General features: G+C 44.1%; 4 protein-coding genes across 4 annotated transcripts; 3 read left to right on the top strand and 1 right to left on the bottom strand.

The window, feature by feature from the left end:
* Positions 1-205: 205 nt before the first annotated feature.
* On the top strand, positions 206-1,168 carry LOC123019474 (olfactory receptor 11H6-like). The gene has a single exon (XM_044422384.1). The coding sequence runs from the start codon at positions 206-208 to the stop codon at positions 1,166-1,168; it is 963 nt and encodes a 320-aa protein (XP_044278319.1).
* A 3,527-nt stretch (positions 1,169-4,695) lies between these two features.
* Positions 4,696-6,948, top strand: LOC123019473 (olfactory receptor 11H6-like). Its single transcript, XM_044422383.1, has 2 exons — positions 4,696-5,643; positions 6,913-6,948. Exons 1-2 carry the CDS (start codon positions 4,696-4,698, stop codon positions 6,946-6,948), a joined length of 984 nt encoding a protein of 327 aa, XP_044278318.1.
* A 5,305-nt stretch (positions 6,949-12,253) lies between these two features.
* LOC123019492 (olfactory receptor 11G2-like) lies at positions 12,254-13,186 on the bottom strand. Its single transcript, XM_044422405.1, has one exon. The coding sequence runs from the start codon at positions 13,184-13,186 to the stop codon at positions 12,254-12,256; it is 933 nt and encodes a 310-aa protein (XP_044278340.1).
* A 6,142-nt stretch (positions 13,187-19,328) lies between these two features.
* Positions 19,329-20,318, top strand: LOC123019472 (olfactory receptor 4Q3-like). The gene has a single exon (XM_044422382.1). It carries the CDS (start codon positions 19,329-19,331, stop codon positions 20,316-20,318), a length of 990 nt encoding a protein of 329 aa, XP_044278317.1.
* Positions 20,319-20,625: the final 307 nt, after the last annotated feature.

Here is a 20,625-nt window from a genome sequence, read left to right as displayed (position 1 = left end):
GTAACACATCATTAGTAATATAGCGAGATCTGAGGATTAGTCACTTGTGCTGCAAGACCTGGGTGGAAGGAGTGCCTTCTTCACAGCACTTTTGAAAGCACCGTGTCTCCTTATCTTTGCCTTCTGCAGAAAATGACTTTTTGGTATATCATGTAATACATGCCTCCTTGCGGAACGTAATCCTGATTCAGTGAAATGATTCCAGATGGAGCTGGCCAACCGGACTGTGGTCCAGAACTTCATTTTGTTGGGATTTGAGGTTGGACAGCAGAAGAGAGTCTTGCTCCTCATCTTTTTCAGCATCCTTTATGCGCTCACTTTAGCGGAGAATGGCGCCATCATCACACTGTTATTCCTGGATGCCCACTTGGCCCAGCAGCCCATGTACATCCTGCTGAGCAACTTTTCCTGGCTGGAGATGTGCTATGTGAGTGCCACCGTGCCTCGTATGCTCTTCGACTTGGCTTCCCCTGGTGGGAGCATCTCCTTCTCTGACTGCTTCCTCCAGTTCTACATCTTCTTCTCTCTTGGCAGCACTGAATGCTTCTTCCTTTCAGCCATGGCTTTCGATCGATACGTGGCCATCTGCCACCCACTGCGCTACCCACAGATCATGTCCCCAAAAGCCTGCTCGGTCTTGGTGTCTGCTTGTTGGCTTCTTGGCTTCTTGTGGTACCCCATCCTTGTGTTCTTGATCTCCAGCTTGTCCTTCTGTGGACGCAATGTCATTGACCATTTTATGTGTGATCCCTGGCCCATTCTATCCCTCGCCTGTCCTCCACTTGGAATCATTCCCCTTCTCTGCAAAGTATTAATGAATATTCTGTTTTTAGGCAATGTCCTCCTTGTTGTGCTCTCATATGGCATTGTAATTTTCACGCTGATGAAATCTTCCAGCAGAAGCAGTCATAGGAAGACCTTCTCCACCGTGTCACTCCATATAATAGTTGTGACCCTTTTCTATGGCACCGTTGGTGCTATGTATCTGATCCCTGGTGGAGAAAACCAGACAGAAATCATGAAAAGGGTTACAGTTATTTACACTGCCATCACGCCTTTTCTCAACCCCATGATCTATTGTCTGAGGAATGATCAGGTGAAGGAGGCACTGGGCAGGTTGCTGAGGAGATTAGAAAGATTATTGATATCAAAGGTGACAGTTCCATAAGGAGGGAAGCAAGAAGGGGAAAAATGGGATCAACAGCACTGAAAAGATAGCATATTCAAGTTTTGTCATCTGAAACTGAGCCTTTATGTGTTTGGGACTTAGTGTGGCAGCATTGGGAACATCAGTAGAGCTGGGGAAAGGTGGTTGTGTCCTGTTCCCCAAAAGAGAGGAGGGAGATAGTGGTGTGTGTAATGCTGTGTGCGCAACTGCATGTGGGAAATGAGACAGAAAACAGCATGTTGCCATTTGGAATGAGGAGAGATTTGGAAGAACAGGGAGTGAGTGAGTACCTGGGGAATATTTGAGTCCTAGTAGCAGTTTGAGTCCTGGTCCTTTCCAAGAGATCAAATATGAGATTGTGGTTTTGCATAACCCTTGAGTGGGATGGTGTAACTTGGTGTCCTGAACCAGGAATGGGTTGGATTCAATGGCCTTCTTGGCCACTAATGACCCTACTATTGTATGATTGTATGATTCTGTAATTCTATAATTATGGAAATTTAGATGATAGGGCTGCAGGCTGAGGTGGAGATGTGTTTAATCTGAGTGTAACATTTAGCAAATCTTAGGGTCTTGATAAAACAGGAGTGTTGGGTCTTTCTCAGCCTGAGGGTCATTTTCCATCATGGGGTAGCTTCCAGGGTCATTCCAGTGGTGGGAGGTGAGGAAGGCAAAAGAGGCAAGACTGCAATCAAAACCAGCCAGAGAAGAAATGCCCAAAAGAACAGTCTGTTCTATTGCAAAGTTCTTGCTGAAAGCAGCTGAACCTTAAGGTGGGCTTTGCAGCCTTTCAGCTTAGCAAAACAACTGCACAAAACTTAGAAAGGAGAGTGGGTTCCAGGGAAGGGGGCATGTGGCCATCTGGGGAGCCTCAAAGTGCAGAGGTGGGATCCCAGGTGTGCTGGGTTTTGCCCGTTTCTGGGATCTGCAGCTCCACTGTAAAACAAAATAAAAAAACTGTGCAGCAAGAAGTTTTACATGACAGTGCTTCTCCCTCGTGGCCTCTCAGAACCCATTGAAGAAGGAGCAGGGCATGCTGCAAAAGCCTGTCCTTCTAGGGATGCACTTCTGATGCAACTGTGTATCGCTTCTTAGACACCTGTTCCAAAACCAGATTTCATCCATTTATTCATCATGATAATAAATGAATAAAGTACATTGTATGTAATCCTAGCATTCCTGGGGTGGCACTGATGGATTTTCTTTCCTTCTAATGAAAGCGCAAGAGAAGATGCAGCATCAACATATAAACACTGCATTTCTGTTTGTTTTACAAGTAACATAGAAAGATAGAAACATAGAAACGGAGTGAGTCAGAAGGGGCTCCCAGGCCATCTAGTCTGACCCCTGTCTCTGGACAGCTCCGCTCATGACATGCCCACGATGTGCATGTCCAGATTCTGGGCTGCTGCAAAGTGCACTGGACTCCGGGGAGCTGAGCCCAGGGAACCCAGTGGATTCCCAAACCCAGGGAACCCAGTGGATTCCTCACAGATCTCTGCAAGGACAGCAGATGGGGGAGGCACAGGTTGCTTGATTGCCATCTTCTTGACTAAGAGAAGATATGCTACATTTCTGTATACATCAGGGGTGTCTAACCTTTTTGTTTCTCTGGGCTGCATTGGAAGAAGAAAAAATTGTCTTGGGATGCACATTAAAAACACAAACACTAACAAAAGCTGATGAGCCAAAAACAAGGTCTGTGCATAATTGTCATGATATCTGCCACCACCATGCATACAAATAGCCTGTGTACATTTATTTAACGTGATGTTGCGACATGGCATTGTCATCTACAAAGTTCATGCCCGAGAACTGCACAACTGAGTTCAAAAAGAAATCACAAAAAAAACTCAATGTTTGAAGTAAGTTTATGATTTTATGGTAGGCTGCATTCAGAGCCATCCTGGGCTGCATGTGGTCCGTGGGCCATGGGTTGGACACCCTGATCTAAATCATATTAAGCCTGTCTCGATTGCACAGAAATTATCCTATGAAAATTCTATGCAAGTGCATGTACTCTTTCTTGATGATGCAAAAATGGCTACTTGACATTTGAAAGAGGCAGCAGTCTGGAAAAGAGAGGCCCTGCATGGCAGCTGAGACAATCCTGGATCCCCAGGGATGTTATTCTGTGGAGCATGGCAATATTCCTGAGAGGTACTGGCCTGGCAGTTCTTTTTAGCTGATGATAATTCAATCTGCAGTCAGTAGCACGGAGTCTCTAGTCTGCAAAGACACACATGCACAAAGCTGTTAATATGTTCCTGTGGGCCCTCCTTTCCCTCCATCCTGCAGTGCACTCAAATCACAGCACCCTTCTTCATGTGTCCTGGCACAGAACCGGTGCTGAGCCTTCCTCTGGATGCATCAGTGCTCTGATCCTGCCAAGGTACTGTGATGGGTATTATGGGAACCAAAGCAAAGGAGAGTCATGTGGCAAAAGGAGAGCAGGGACAAGAATGTTTCTGGCATGTTGGCAAATCTGCCTCATCACCACATTTGTGTACTGCCTGTAGCTGAAGGTCTCTGAGTGGGTCACAACACTGAAGTCACCCATCCTGGTTTCAGCCAGGTCTGACCCTGCTTAGCTTCCAAGGGTAGGCAGAATTGCATACTTCAGGCTATGTGGGTTAGCCCAGGAGAAGCAAGGTTGAGGACCAGGAAAGGTAATGATGAGAGCAGGCCTTCTGCTTTAGAGGGTGACGATCATGCAAGGATGAGCAAAGGGATGTGTGACTCAGGAAAATGCTTTCATTTGTGCCTGATGAACTTCCAATACAATTTCCACCCAATGATGGGCTGAGCTGGGGTTGTATTGGCCTCTGTGAAATAGCTTGAAATCTTTGCAAATTTGCAGCTGCAAATCTTTGCAAATTTGCATATCTCTCTGTAATCTGTGCGAATTGCAACTGGTGCATGATTTGAGCATGATGGTTGTTCCTGTCGTGGCTCATATCTGGCCAAGCATGTAGTTCTGCCCACTCTTGAGAAACATCCATAATGGGGAGTCTTCTCTATTTCTGTAGGGTCGGCATGAAATCTGGGATTTTTGATGTTCTAAAAGCTGAGACATGTTCACGCATGTGAACCATAGCCCACTTCATTCAATGCATGTTGCATTCTGGGAAGATTCAGATTATATGTGGTACAGGTGTATGTGGGGGAAGAACTGTAACAAGCATAATGAGAAGGTAATTAAATTACATGCAGAAGTCCTTCTGAATCCACTGTTGCCAATTCTTCAGCACCACTGAAGTATGCATCACCCTAAAACTCTCATGGACATTCCTTGCATTTGATGAACTGGGCTGCAGTCCACAAAAGCTTATGCCAGAACATTTTTCCCCTTTAAGGTGCCACAGGAATGTGGTGCTTTTACAGCCAGAGAGTGACATGACTTTGCTCTGGAAAATGAAAGCAGGAAAATGCATCTGTCTACCTGCCTGCCTGCCTGCTTGCCTGCCTATCTATCATGCTTCTAACTCATTATGATACAAGATTTCAATTGTTTTGTGTGATTCTAGATGGAGTTAACCAATGTGACTGCAATTGAGGAATTCATTTTGCTGGGCTTTGAAATCGGGGAGCAGAAACGGTTCCTCCTGCTCATCTTTTTCACCATCCTTTACATGCTCACTTTGCTGGAGAACACAACCATCATCACACTGGTGTTTCTGGATGCCCATTTGGCTCAGCAGCCCATGTACATACTTCTGGGAAACTTCTCCTGGCTGGAGATGTGCTACATGAGTGCCACCGTGCCTCGTATGCTCTTCGACTTGGCTTCCTCTGGTGGGAGCATCTCCTTCTCTGACTGCTTCCTCCAGTTCTACATCTTCTTCTCTCTTGGTGCTACCGAGTGCTTCTTCCTTTCAGCTATGGCTTTCGACCGATACGTGGCCATCTGCCATTCTTTGCACTACCCACAGATCATGTCCCCAAAAGCCTGCTCCCTCCTGGTGTCTGCTTGTTGGCTTCTTGGCTTCTTGTGGTACCCAATCCCTGTGGTTTTGATCTTCAACTTGTCCTTCTGTGGTCCTAATATCATCAACCACTTCTTGTGTGATCCTGGTCCAATCCTTTCCTTGGCCTGCCCTCCACTAGGAAATGTTCCTCTTCTCTGCCAGATATTTATGGATACTCTTGTTTTAGGCAATGTCTTCCTTGTAGTACTCTCCTACTCTGGTGTGGTTTTCACCCTCGTGAGGGGCTCTTACCAAGGCAGCCGTTGGAAGGCCTTCTCTACCATATCTTTCCACCTTGTGGTGGTCACTCTTTTCTATGGCTCAGTGGCAGGGATGTACTTAGCCCCAAGTGGAGAAAGTCAGGCGGAGATCACTAAGGTAGTGACCCTCTTTTATACTGCCATTACACCTTTTCTCAATCCCATTATCTATTGCCTGAGGAATGATCAGGTGAAAAAGGCATTGACCAGGTTTTTGAGGAAACAGGTCAGGCTTCCAAGAAGAAAGGTAAGTGCTTAAAAAGGAGGGAGTCAATAAGAGACCAAAACACAAATCAAAGATGGTAAAGAAAGAAAAGAACAATATTCAGAATTGAGTAGGAGGTGCTCTCTCCTCTCCATGTTTTAGATGCCCCAAATCTGAGCCAAGGAAGGACAATATGAGGCCCTTTCAGGTTGCCTAGCAACTCCCTGGCAAGAGAAAGAGACATTGGCGGTGTGGCTGAGGAGAAACTGGGTGCTGCTTTGAAGGGAAGGAGTCAAGAAGACCAGTCAGAGATCACTAAGCTTGCACCTTCTGTACTAATGACCCTCCCTTCCACCCCACCCCCAGCCCCGATCTAATGTGGGAGGTATGGTCAGGTAAGGGAGACCATGGACAGTTGCTGAGGAATAAAAGTGGCAATATAAAAAGGAAGGAGGAAAACTTATAATCAAACCCAGACATTATAAATGAATACAAATTGTGCTGATTTTTCTGTTGATGTGTTTTGTCACTCTATGTTACCCTGAAGTTCAGTTTTGTGGAGGAAGAGGGGGTCTAAGTGTATTGAAAATAATGAAACCAATATACCCATTTAGGAGATTCAAAAAAGGAAAGGAAAGGAAAGGAAAGGAAAGGAAAGGAAAGGAAAGGAAAGGAAAGGAAAGGGAGGCGAGGCGAGGCGAGGCGAGATGAGGCAGAGAATCATAGAATCATAAAATAGTAGAGTTGGAAGGGACCATGAAGGCCATTAAGTCCAACCCCCTGTTTTTGCAAGACAATAATGTTACACCATCCCACTCAGATGACTGTCCAGTTTCTTTTCAAATGTCTCTAGTGTGGGAGAGCCCACCATCTCCCTAGGCAGCTCATTCCACAGAAGGAGAAGGAGAAGGAGAAGGAGAAGGAGAAGGAGAAGGAGAAGCTAGCCTAGCAGATTTCTTCTGGAAATACTTGTCTTGGTTGCCCATTGGCCTCATGGCAACCTAGTTGCATATCAACAAACGCTACAAGAGAAATCTTGTTTTGAAAGCTATTGTACAAGATTAAGTGCAGTATTGGTGAAATGTTATCTGAGCAAGCTTATTGGACTAGACATTATGTAAGTAATAAATAAAGTAGAAGCTCTGTTTATAGGGTAACCTTGTCTGCAAGATTTTTCTGAATTCTATGGGATGCAACTCCTCCATGAGTTAGAAGACTGAAGGTTTTATTTTACAATGGTATGACTCTTACTTGTGGGTGCAGTTCCAGGGAATAACATGGGATGTCTCTGTCTTTGTCCTTTGTCGGTAGAATTGCCATGTGTCACAGGACTCTGTCTTGTCCTAACAGAATTTGATAAATCTGAGAGACCCTCAGGAGAGATCCTTGGGTGGTCTGAGCTAAAGGGCTCCCCAGCAGTGTTTCTCCATCACATCTGAATCAGGTAACCCCAAACCATTCAGGAAGCCAATGAGCCAAAGGGAAGGAGAGTATAAGTTTCTTTTACTTATGCATTAGTCATCTGCACCCACATTTCCTATTCTATTTAATGAACATATTAAAAATAATATGGTTCTTTAATTATTAAACCAATTGCAAATAAAATACATTTGCTTATCCAAGCAACATCTATTTCATAAGAGCTATCTTAGTTCTGACACAAGTGGTTTTGCTTCTTTCTGAATACCCTTGAAGCTAAAGGAGGATCCCTTGGCTGGACCAGGACCCCAGGCTTAGAAAAGGGGGCATCTGTTTTCCCCCTTAGGACATCCTTATGGGTGTCTACATAAATCAGCTAGTACAAGAGCCACATCGTTCCTCTCCCTGCATCCTCCTTCAAAGAAAACAATCTAATAGTGCTGTCCCTAGAACTGCTCATTGCTTGGAAAGAAAGGGAGAATTCAACAATATGAATTAACTCAAGAAACATGGTACAAGTTCACACCCTCTTAATATGAAAATGCTCTATGCATTAAGGAGGAGATGGGCTTCCAATAATGTAGGAAAGGTGGGAGGATGACAGCAGGGAGATGATGTCATCCAGAAAATTCTGTGAGTTTCTCTATAAAAGTCTTGTCTGAAATGCAGTTCCCTGTGGCACAGGATCCAAGAAACATAGTGAGGTCATGGGGAGATCTGGTGCAGACCTCCCCACCTTGAGATGCCGTTCCTCTGGAAAAGTGTGGTGCTTTTACTATGGAGAGACACATTCCCTAGGCTCACTTCAGGGAATGATTAAAAAGCAGCCAAGACTAACCAGTGGCACTGAAGTTCTGGCTTGCCCTCATGTGCGTGGAATCTGCTTCAGAAACTCTTCTGCCAAGCACACAGGAAGGTCCTTCATGCCCTTCAGTCCATCAGTCCTACAGGGGAACACTAGCGTAAGACTCAAAGGACTTCATCCTTCCATCACAAATACCGAGAGGTGGCCAGAGTTTTCTATTGGTTAGGAAAAACAGCAGCAACTCTTTTGGACCCCTGCTGAGGTGGAGAAATGGGAACTCATCATTTACCAAGCTGTGAATTTCCAAGGCAATGGGCACTGGGGTGAGAAGGTAAATGGATGCCACCCTCAAGGAGGGAAGGGGAAGGGGAATGGGGGAAGAAGGAAATGCTGATAGATTCTTGTAAAATGTCAGGCACACACAGTCATGCATAGAGAAAGGAAGAGAGAGAGGATAGACATGAGGGGTTATTAAGGTTATTATGATCTGTATTATCATTATCGTTTTGTTGATATTAGGATTATTATACCCCACACAGTGCTTGAATACACAACCTGACACCAGTGAGCCACAAGGCTTAGCACGGTTCCAACAATGGGCTGTGGGGATTGTACACTCCATGCCGGTACGATCCATAGAGCTTACTCCAAGGGACGTGCATCTTGGACTGAAGCCTCATCTGTTTTCTTTGATGATTTAAGACGTGGCTGTGGCTGTGGCTGCATGGGGTTTTTTGAAAACACAGCCTCTGGTTCATGGGCTTACAATTCAGGCACTGCCTTTTGTTTCCCAGATACTTTTTCTTGTGCATTTTAGCAAAACAAAAGCATAACAATACAATTTCCTTACCTAAACCTTAATTTGAAAATGGATGGATATTTTTACATAGGATACACATATGTATATATGAGAATACCACTATCAAGAAAAGAAGTTATTCATTAGCTTTATTTTTATTTATGTATTTGAACCTTTTCTAGATCATCCCCTTACCAAAGTCTCGGGATGGTTTAACAATACAAAATGTAAAAAATAAAACACAATGTCAAGAAAAGTTTACGAAAGCCGGGCCACATATCAATATATTTATGCATTTTCGGATATTTCAGTGCCACCACTACTCAACTGTAGGAAACACCATTCGGTCCTCAGTCCATTTTGTTGTGGGAGGTGACTGTTGTCTTTCCAGTCTGCAAAGCAGTCCTCTACATTCAAAAGGGTGTGCAAAATCCATTTGTGTTGACCTTGTGCTATCTTCCAAGCAACAGGTAAGCAATTGCAGGGAATGTGTGAATCTGTAAGTATTGAAAAAGCTTTCCTATGCAAATCTTATCTGTATTGTGGCTTCTCCCCTAAAAGAGGCAGCTATTTGGCATTGCCCAAGCATATGGGTAAGGGAAGAATTAGCTTTAGTTTACTTTCAGCTGATTTAGACAAAGCCTTAGTAAAGAGACACATTGCTGAGTCCACAAAGCACAAAACCCATCATCCTGAATAGCACACAGCTGCAAAGCCAAGGATGCTTCTGGCACTGGTATGAAAACAGCCTTCCATTGGCCAGGTAAAGGGAGGACGATCTGATTCCCTATTCCATTTCTGCTTAAGAAGCTGGGAATCACATATATGCACCTATAGTCAGTATTTATAAAATGGGATCGTGCCTTTGTATCTCTGATCACCCTTGAGGAGCTTTTCCAACAGTGAAGGAAACTCTGAAACTGTAAAAGCAGAAGGGCCAAATTTAAATAATGTCAAGTCTTGTGATTACAGCTATCACTATCCAGATGTAGTACGCAAATCACATTTGGCATGCAAATTGGAAAATGACAAAATAATCATGAGTACTGTCTCCCTGAGGCAGTTCCAGTGCTGTGGTGGTGGTGAAGTTCCATCCGCCTGTCTGTCCTTCCTTCCTTCGTTCCTTGAAAACATTGCTTGTGTTTCATAAGTCAACTGCCGCACATCTCTGCTTTCACAATACAACACTTTAAAGGTGAAATAAAGCCTTCTGCCAGTAGCTTTGCATCATGTCATGTGCTTACTGGACTCCTTTCCTTTGGTTTTGATGCCATGTGGTCCCAGATATGGCAGACGGTTCCACTGCAAAAGGGAACACTGTGTGTTTTCCTACATTATGACCTATGAATAACAACTGAGCATGTGAAATAGAGGAGTGCAGTGATGTCCCCTTGACAGAAATTTCTCCATTCTCCCCAGGCACCTGCTCAGTCCACCCTGGCCAGGCACGAAGCCCCAAAGGGCCATTTCAAGAGCCCTGTGCTCTCTTCCTCAGAGTCATCATCTTGAAATTCGACTTGGATAAAAGAGAGGACACTGCTGAATAAGGGATTGTCCTCAGTCAGCCATTAAAAGAGAGGACTGTCCTATGCAAAGTAGGACTTGGAATATCTTAGATATGCTGTTCACAACTCTGGTCAGGTTTGCCGATCTCCAATTTGTGTGTTTTCTGTATTCCATAAAATGAAAAAAATGCAATAAAAATAATTACACTCAGACTCTATGTGCTTTTTTTAAATATATGTGCAATGTTTGCCAAAATATGCTTTTAAGCAGATGTGTTTGATAAAAGATGAGAACTTAATTGCTTACTCATGAATATGCATGCAGCCCATGTGAAAAGAAAGCACCTAAGTGCAAACCTACATGCTCTTGTCCTGAACAATTTTGCAGTTCTATTTTAGCTTTTTCCCATGTGGCTTGAGACCACATTATCTTAGGGCATGCCTTACTCCATATATTCCTGCTCATTGTTTGAGGTTCTCAATGGAGGCCCTGCTATGAACTCCTCCCCCTAAGAAAATTTAGAGGGAGGTTGCAAGAAGCAGGTCGTTTTCTGTGCTGGAACCCCTATTATGGAATGTGTTACCATCAGAGATTTGTAATAATAATAATAAAGCTGCCAGTAGGGACGAATGAGGCTTTAAAAGCATAATTATAGTGCTTAGCTCTGTACTAAAGATAACTGATGAAATTCAAAATGGGACTGAAAACAATTGAAATGCCTGAAAAACTGGACAGAGGGACAGGCAAGGCAGAAAAATTTGACCTCCTTCCCCGTGATTGACTTCAGTGCCCCTCGCTCACTTGAGATCTAAGTGAGTGTACATTTGTGTGGTTTTCAGTTTTAAAATGGGATGATTTGCATTTTTAAAAGATAGGCAGGGAAATTTGTGCAAATACAGCTGCAATGTGTGCAATTTGTCTAAAACACATTCACAACCTGCACAAATTGAGGCTGCAGTTTGCACATATTTTTGCCTTTTAAAAAAAGACAGAATTTGCAGCCCACATTAAGAGCAAAAACTGTGCTGGCTTGGTTTATGCTAGAGTGAATCAGTGCCAATGCTGGCTAGGCAGGCCAAATCCAGTCTGTTAGATTTTGACACTTCTCCCCACCACCCCGTGGATTTCCCACATTCCTAACATTTTTCCTGTATTAGCTTTTATTCGTATAATCAAAGGAGCACAGTGACTTTCATACAAATTCAATGCAACTTAGTTGCCAAGGGGCAAGGAAACCCAAAGAGGGACTGAAGAAGAGTTGGCCTCTTAACGCTCAGCCTGACGCCCAAGTGGTGGTCAGGCTGAGACCTTAGTCAAATTAGTAAGTTTGTAGTGAGCAGATAGCAAAGGTTGCTTAAGTACCTTCATGGAGTTTCCAGGGGAGAGGCAGAAGAATAGTCAAACAGTCCGAAGTTGAAGCTAACAAGCCTAGCAAATCCAACATCTATTATGTGTGGAGCATGGTATAATTGAAGATAACATGGGAATCATTTAGAGCAAAGCATGCAGGAGCAGAGGAGCAAGGTATGTGGGCTCAAAAGCAGGAGTAGACGTTCTCCAGCAACCTCTTCAGCGAGCTTGTGAGCTTTTCAGCAGAAAATGCCTGGATTTCACCAACACTCCCTGTTGCAACATAATTAAGGCATTTCAGCTTTTAGCCAGGCACTTCACCTGTGAGAGGACAACTTGTGTTCTTTGCTTAATGTAGCAGAGTTCTTGAGAGCTGGCTGGTCTTCCTATATCCTGCTTGTGGTACAAGTGATCCCAGGGAGGGGGAAGAGATAGGTCCTTGCCTCTTTGTTCAACCCTAGCTTGCATTTTTCCTCACTGTTTGCTTCTGACACTTCCTCAGGGGAGCCAAAATAAGCCAAGTACGTCAGGTTCCTTTTCTGAGGAGGAATTCTTGAAGGAGTAGAAGGACAGATCCACTAATATATTCCAAGTCCTGTCATATGTATATGGGATGTAATCTCATATGATCATCTCTGGCAGTGGCATCCTTACAGGTGTGTTTTTGCACACCAGACAAATTAAACAAATATTCCAACCACTCAAGCAACCTCACTCGTTCCACCCTACTGGTAACTCCTATCCAAGAAAGACATAGAGATCCCTCCATTTTCCTACATCACCCTCTTTCTTCTCAAGAACCTGGCAAATGCTTCTTTCACTTGATTGTTCCTGAAGCAGTAGATCAGGGGGTTAAGCAGTGGGGTAATGGCAGAATAGAAAAGAGTCACCACCTTTGTGATCTCAGCATGGTTTCCCCCACTGGGTCCTACATACATAGCCACAACAGAACCATAGAAAAGCATCACCACAGTTAAGTGAGAAGTAACTGTGGAGAACCCCTTGATGCAGTTCCTAGAGGTTTTCACAAGAGTAAAACACACGCATGCATAGGAGACCAGAATGAAGAGGAAGGTGGCCAAAACCACAGAAGCTATGGAGATCTGGCAGAAGTGTGGTATATACCCAAGTGGGGGGCAAGCAAGGGCTAGAATGGGGCCAGGATCACACACAAAGTGATCAATGACTCTGGAGCCACAGAAGGACAACCTGGAGATCAAAAGCACTGGTCCAGCATACCATACAAAGCCAATGATCCAGCAAGCAGCCACTAGTGTATAGCAAGCATCTTGGGACATGATTTGTGGGTAGCGCAGAGGATGGCAGATGGCCAAGTATCGATCCAAAGCCATGGCAGAGAGAAAGAAGCATTCAGTAATGCCAAGGGAGAAGAAGACATAAAACTGAAGGAAGCAAGCATGGAAGGAGATGACTCCACCAGGGAAGGACAAGTCAAAGAGCATCCGTGGCACAGTGGCACTCACATAACATATCTCCAGCCAGGAAAAGTTACCCAGTAGGATGTACATAGGATGGTGGGCCAGATGGGCATCTTGAACTATTAGCAGGATGATGGAGATGTTCTCAGCCTGAGTAATGGTGTAGACAGCTGTGAAGAAAAGGAGAAGGAGCAAGCAACCCTCTTGTCCAACTCTGAAGCCTAGCAGGATGAATTCCGGTCCCATGGTCCCATTGGGCAGCTCCATCTGGACTACCCAGGATCAGCCAGTAAAGAAGAGGCAGCCTTCCTGTGTTGAGTAGTGATCTAAGCCACCATGTCTGATGCCTGAATTGGGTGAAGCGTCTGTTGATGTGTTACAAGTTGATTTCCATACAAAATTTGCAGTTGACACTTAGGTCAGTCCTGCTTGTAAAATTATCTCTTGATTGGTTGGTAGGTACTAACTTCCAGATCACTTAAACCAGTACCCAGATGGGATTGATTCCCTCCCCACAAGTGTCTATCAATAGGCATGTTGGCTCAGACCAAGGGTTAGCAGACTCCAACATTACTTGGCAAGCTTGTTTTTACTAGACCCGTTCAGTTGTTTCACATTCACAAAGCTATGATGCACACTTAAGTTCTCTTAAGATTTCTGGAACTGCTAATCTGTGCTAAATTTTCCTCATTAGGATCTCTTGCTCAGAACAATTACAAATCCCATTTGGATTAACCATGACTCCACTTGGTTCAGAACCGTTTGGGATAAATCCCAGCAACCAACAGATCTTAGAAATTATTGATCCCTCAGAAATGAACCAGTGAGGTATACTGGTAGGCTGTGGGTTTCCTTCTGCCTGTTCTGGGAAGCAAAAAGTACCAGTATCTTGCAGTCTGTTCTTCAGAGCTAGGCAGTTTAGCAAACCCAGTCTTCTAAAATTTGAACATCACCTATTTGCCTCTAATAATAATCCAGTGTTTGTGTACCCTAATGGGACACAATGACCTGCTTCAGCAAGCCAGGAGACGACGCAGACCTACTCTCAGCATCTGAAATGCATATATTACTCCATGGATCATATCCTGAATTCAAAGATTTCATGGACAGAAGACAGATTTTGCTGTAGCCCACACTTGGGCATGCTGCTTGTGGTTTCTATATGAAGTTTGCATCATTTTAAATAGATGTTTGCTGAAGCTTTTATCCATGAAATGAAGGGACCTTGAGAACTGGTCTATTGTGGATAGACCTGTTTCCATCAAAACAAGTTCTCCTTGGAGACCCCATCATCTACCCTACTGGAGAATTAGCAATTTACACAGGCTTTGTTTTACACATCACCAAAACGTAGAAATATATCACCAAAGAAGAGGTCAAATTAGATACAAATATGTATAACATTTGCATATTCAAATGTACAAATATAGGTGTGCATTGAGAAATAAAGGTGCAAATTCAGAAATAATGGCCACTATTTAAGTAGATATACAATGTCTCACCTTAGTAGAGAAGAATGACCAGTGTTTTTACTCAGAGGGCTAACCAGCTATGAACTGTGGAACTGCAACTCCAAGGTCCTTTCCTGTCCCTCCCTCCTTATGTTCTTGACTTCAACCCCAACTTAATTCCATCAAATAGGGAGCACCTTCAAAGAGAGGACTGTAAATAACTCTCCAAAAAAGAGTACTGTCTTCTATAAAGCAGAATATGTGGCCAAGTGTTCTCAGTTTTCCAAAAGGGACAGATGAAAAAGCTGGGTTTAGGTTCTAGAATTAGGATAAGGCTAAGCACCAAAGAATTGAGGCCTTTGGATTGTGGTGCTGGAGGAGACTCCTGTGAGTCCCTTGCACTGCAAGGCGATCAAACCAGTCAGTCCTAGAGGAGGTCAACCCTGACTGCTCTTTAGGAGGCCAGATACTGAAGATGAAACTCAAATACTTTGGCCACCTAATGAGAAGGAAGGACTCCCTGGAGAAGAGCCTGATGCTGGGAACAATTGACAGCAAAAGAAGAAGGGGCTGGCAGAGAATGAGGTGGCTAGATGGAGTCACTGATGCCATCGGTGTGAGCTTAGGTGGACTCCGGAGGACAGGAGAGCCTGGAGGAATGTTGTCCATGGGGTCATGATGGGTTGGATGTGACTTCATGACTAGCATAGCATATAGACTTCCCATTCACATTTCCAAGTAATATCTGGAAGACCTCCTAGAATCTTCTTCTGGGTCCAATGTGGACCAGAGTTTGCCACATATGGAGAATTCTTTCTCCTTGTATGAAGCAACAATATGCTGAAATGGTTGATCTGTGGGAAATCTGGAAAGTTTCCCACTATTTGCTTGATCCTGCTTTCATTTGCCTATGGATCTGTCAGGGAGAACTCGGAATCCACTGCCAATGAATGCTAGATGTAACAGAATAAGGTGAAATCTTTGAACCTGAGGCCATACATAGCAGAAAAACCATGGACACAAATGGTTGAGGGCTGCATTTAGGTCTTCTCTAGAACCCATTCTAGTGTTTCTCATCTTTGTAGAATTTGGTCATCTCCAGAAATGGGCATACTCTTATTAAAAAGGGGAAGTCAAAATTCAAAATGTTGAAAATATTCTGCAAATATGCTTGTATTTTTTATATCACCTTCTTCAGTAATAGGGCAGCAGTCAAGAGCTAGGCATGACGCTGGAGTCCCACCCTCTGAGAACCGGAAATCCTGTTTTGACTATCTTTGACCTGTAATTTCAAGCCTATCCTGGAAGCCAGATCCAGCCTGCCTAGGGTCTTGGTTCAACCCTTTGAGGTTTCCAAGATGGTTATACCCCTTTAGTGAATACATTAAAATAATTTTTAAATCAAAATGAACAGCGCCACAACAATGTAGAAGCAGCTCAAAAGAGCCATTTTCATCCTAAGAGCCTTGAATTAAGCAGTATCTGCCTGTTGGCTGGAGATCAGCAGAGAGGGAACAAACCTCAGTCCTCTGGTCAGGGAGTTCCCCAGCCAGGAAGGGGCTACCAAGAAGGACCTCTTGCATGTTGCCACCAAGCATGCTTCTCAAGGTGGAGGTCTCAAAGAAGAGCATCTCCTGAGGATCTTAAGATCTAAGCAGGCTTATATGGGAGGAGGCAGACTGGTCCAAAGCAGTGTGCAGCTCTCTAGGTCATAACCAGTGCTTGGAAATCTGCCCAGAAATGACCAGTAGCCAGTGAAGCTCTTGAGCAAGGGAACGGTGTGCTTCCTGTAACCAGACCCAGTCAATGGTCTGGCCACAGCATTCTGGACCACTTGAAGAGAAGCAACAAGAAAGCCAGGAACTTGGGCCAGTATCTGAACTGGCACCAATGCCTGGTCTCCTAGGATAACTGCTCTGCACCCACAAAACTAGCCTGTTGCCCTAAGGTGCCATGGAAGATGCTGTCCCTTCACAGGTCTTGATGCTTCAGGTGCCAGTCCTGTTCTGTAGGTAGAATGAAGGTGGTTAGGTGCCATCTTTCCCTTCACAACAGGAAGCAAAATCTCTTGATTTAACTCTGCATCTTCCATTGCAACTGTATACTACCTATGAAAGCTATTTTGCTTTGTTCATTTGTTTTTGTGAGCAAATGAACTTTTAGGAGAACCCGTTGATTCTTCCCTCATGTTCATCCAAGGATACACTATGGTTACTCTTAAGCAAGTCCCACTGAGGTCAGTGTTAGTCAGTCCCAAGTAGGTGTGTATGAATGTGTGGCCCACCAGATATAAGTGGGTTTCAATTCCCATCAGTCCAAGCCAGCAGGGTCAATGGTGAAAGAGGATGAAAGGAACCCACCAGCATGTGGAGGGTCACACATTCCTCATCCCTGTTTTATGAGATTACAGCATTAGATGCATTTTGTATGTACTTAATTGTCCTATTTCTCTTAGCCCTACCTCTAGAATCCAGCAATTATCTCTCCTTGATTGGGAATATGTGTCTGTGACCTCCTATTCCCTTAAGGTATGTTCATGAGCAACTGAAAAATCCCACATGAACTTCGGGACACAATAAGCCACATTCTTCTTCAGAACATCTGCTGGAGTTGTCACAACTGCAAGGTCAGAAGAAAGGTAAAGCTGCAAAATTGAATTCACTTCTTTGGATGAAAGGTTTCCAGGTTGTGCTCCTGCCTCTGAAGGAAAGTAAGTCCAGCATACCAGTGGGATTCCAGATTTCAGAAATCCATTCGGAGCTTTAGTAGGGAGCAGGGTAGGTAAAATTCCACCCTCATCTTAATCCTCCATCTCCTGATGGATCTGGCTTTGCCTTTCAAACGTTTATGCCACAGTTAATGACATTTATTTGCGACACTTTAGCTCTCCCTCTGAGAGGTTCAGGATAATATATTGCCCTCTTTCCCTTTTATCGTTGTAATAAACTGTGATGTAAGTTTGGCAGAGAGACTGAGCGAGATTGAGTGACTAGCCCCAAGGAAGACTGGACAAATAGGAATTTAAACTTTGTTTTCCCTGGCCCCACTCTAACCACTGTACCATGTTGTCTCTCTTAGTCCCTAACATGGGGGGAACAGGATTGTGGGAACTACTTCATATTTCTACTATAATTCTGAAGTCCATCAACTAGAGAAAAACAGTGGCTGATGTGGAGAGATACACTTAGATTTCAGGAACAGAGTTCCTCTGAGCACATACTTAGATCGAGAAATTGCTTTTTGTTCCAGAATTAATTTCAGCATCCTTTCACACATACATTCACAGTTTGCTTGCTTTTGGCAGCCTAAAGTGCATTTGAAAGAAGTTTGTTTTGTTGCTATTGTCAAACAAGAAGAAATCAGGAACTCTTACTAACCTATTTAGCAATAGCGTTACTGGAAGCCGTGACTTATGAGGAATGAAGGGAAAGTTTAGCCTGGAGAAGAGAAGACGAAGGGGAACCAGGATTTTTCTTCCAATATTGGAAGGTCAGCCATGCAGAAGATGGGGCAGATTCACTCTTTTGCTCCAGAGGGGGAAACTAGCAGATACCAGGTTATCAGTGAAATTTTAGGAGAAATGCCCTAATAGTATTGGCTGTTTGACAGTGGAACAGTGGTGGTAGATTCTTGTTCATACCATATCGTTAAGCAGAGACTGGCTGGCCAGCTGCTGTGACTGTATTCCTCCTTGTAGATCCTGTATTGAGGAAGCGGTGGACCAGATGACCTTCTGATTCTGAAATTCAATGGCTCTGTGAGTTTATGCTACAGTACAGAACTGTCAGTAGATCCAGATCTGTAATTTTCCCGTCCCTGCTTTAAGCCACCACAAGAGACATAGAAACAGAGCAAGTTGGAAGGGGCCTCTCTGGCCATATAGCCTAGTCTAGGCTTTGTGGTTTTTATTTTTGGCTGAATTTTTCTTTGCTTCCCTAAGTAGGATGGTAAGAACATGATAGGACTTCTCCTGAAGGCAGGCAAGGCCCACATTTTTCCCTGCTCAGCTTTACTTTTCCATCAATACTTGTGTTGCCATCTTTTCTTACTCCCTTGCAGGACCATCACCGCCATTCAGCAACCTTAGGAGAGGACCCTGCTATCCTGAGAAACACTGATGTTGGCCAACAATGAAGGTACTGAAAACTTAACCAGGTGAAAGCAGGAGTTTGCTTGGAAGGAACTCTTTGGATTCTCAGTGGAGATCTATGGAAGCTAAGCATGCTTCCCTTCTCAGAGGCTTTGAATGTGATAATGGGCCATGCCAAGGTGTCAGTGAGGATTTGCGTTGTGTGGGAGACAATAATTCATATTTATTCATTTTTGTAGAGAGCTTTCTCAGAAAAAAGGCTCAAACCACCATAAGATAAGGGGCTGAATGCATCTAAAGATACTTAATTGAATTGTGGACTTGCTCTGTTTACATGGAGCTCAATGGTGATGCTGTTGGGTTATTTTAGAACCCACACTTGATGTTCTTGCTTCACTTGCTACAAAATGTTGTGAGCCAGCCCTTAAAGTGAGACAAATCCCCTAGGAGAGCAAGATGAAACTGTGACATTTTCAGAGCAACTTATTGAATGTGTGTTTACTCAGAAGCAGCTGCACTCAGTTCAAGGGCTCAGTGATCCAAATGAGATATGCAGTGCCATTTACAACAACAACGACAACATCTTTCGCTTCTGTTAAACCACAGGAAATTGAGTGGAATCTCATTTTGATATCACCACCAATGCAATGGTGATCTTTCTCTTTGAAATTCCATTGCTCAAGGATATCTGCCTTAGTCATTAAAGTATCCTGGAAGGCTGGAAACCAGTGCCTTCTGACCATCCCTGCATTTGTGGTTCTAACATATTGTGTACATTAAACATACATTATGCATTTCAAACATGGGACAATAAGAGTGATGATTTCCTTCTAAGATTTACCCCTTTTTAAAGTCACACCCTGAATTCATGGATGCCCTGTTCTTTCTTCCATCAGATTCCACCATCCCCACCAATGTTTCTGCTGTCACAGAATTCATCTTCCTGGGCCATTCCAGCTCCCGTTCTATCCAGCTCCTTCTCTTTGTGTTGGTTTTGGCTGCTTATGCAACAGTTCTGGTGGGCAACCTGCTCATTGTGGTGACTGTGCATGGAGAGCCCCACCTCCACCAGTCCCCCATGTACTTTTTCCTGGCCAACCTGTCCATCTTCGATATTGCCTTAGGCTCGGTGGCTACACCCAAACTGTTGACCGACCTGATCAGCTACAGCAGGACCATTACGTTTGTGGGCTGCATGGTCCAGATCTTCTTCATCCACTTTATTGGGGGCTCGGAGATGCTCCTTGTCACCCTCATGGCCTATGACCGCTATATGGCCATCTGCCACCCATTGACCTACATGACCATCATGAACCGCCCACATTGCATCAGGCTCCTGACATCCTGTTGGGCTGGAGGACTCATTCATACCACCACCCAGATGGTTTTGCTTCTCCGACTACCATTCTGTGGTCCAAATCAGCTGGACAACTTTCACTGTGACCTGCCACAGGTGATCAAGTTGGCCTGTGCTGATACGTACGCCACAGAGCTCCTTGTGGTGGCCAATAGCGGCCTGCTTTCCCTTGTCTGCTTTCTTGCCTTGCTAGCCTCCTATGGCGTCATAGTTGCCAGCCTTCGAGGTCACTTCAGGGAGAGCGGAGGGAAGGCCCTGTCCACCTGTAGCTCCCATTTGATTGTGGTCTTCATCAGCTTTGTGCCCTGCATCTTTGTGTACTTGGTGCCTTTCTCTAGGTCTCACATGGACAAGGTGGCCTCTGTGTTCTACACATTGATTGTGCCTTCCCTCAACCCAATTATATATACGCTGAGGAACCGGGACATGAGCAAGGCAATGGGGAGGCTAAAGAACCGGTGTCTGTTCTCCCATTCAACTGTGAAAGCAGAGAAACTCTAAGTTCTTTTCCTCCTCAAAGATTCAGGAAATACAAAACATTTCACACATGTTTTCAAGGTTCCACTTTTTGCTGCTGCTGGTATGCATGTTCTATTTATTCCTTCTTTCATTTGATTTCTAAATTGCATCCTCTAACTACCAGCTGTTCAGGGAGATACACTATAAAGGCATCAAAGCATGACATTAAACCAAGAAACAATGACAATAAAAACGTAGACAATAACATGTTATTAATATTTAGACTGAAGATGGAAATAAAGCATTACTCCCAAGCTTGTAGAACAGCAAGCTGTCACACTGTGCTTTA

This window comes from Varanus komodoensis, unplaced genomic scaffold (assembly GCF_004798865.1).
Source record: "Varanus komodoensis strain SLA01 unplaced genomic scaffold, ASM479886v1 scaffold126, whole genome shotgun sequence".
In the NCBI taxonomy this organism is placed as follows: domain Eukaryota; kingdom Metazoa; phylum Chordata; class Lepidosauria; order Squamata; family Varanidae; genus Varanus; species Varanus komodoensis.
This window is presented reverse-complemented; position numbering and strand designations above follow the sequence as displayed.

What these genes read in the sequence shown, in the direction of transcription:
- LOC123019492 (XM_044422405.1), bottom strand. Translation starts at nt 13,186, where the DNA reads ATGGAGCTGCCCAATGGGACCATGGGACCGGAATTCATCCTGCTAGGC.
- LOC123019472 (XM_044422382.1), top strand. Translation starts at nt 19,329, where the DNA reads ATGGATGCCCTGTTCTTTCTTCCATCAGATTCCACCATCCCCACCAAT.
- LOC123019474 (XM_044422384.1), top strand. Translation starts at nt 206, where the DNA reads ATGGAGCTGGCCAACCGGACTGTGGTCCAGAACTTCATTTTGTTGGGA.
- LOC123019473 (XM_044422383.1), top strand. Translation starts at nt 4,696, where the DNA reads ATGGAGTTAACCAATGTGACTGCAATTGAGGAATTCATTTTGCTGGGC. An exon ending in TCAGGCTTCCAAGAAGAAAG is followed by an intron (nt 5,644 to 6,912) that starts GTAAGTGCTTAA and finishes CTTTGTCGGTAG; the next exon opens with AATTGCCATGTGTCACAGGA.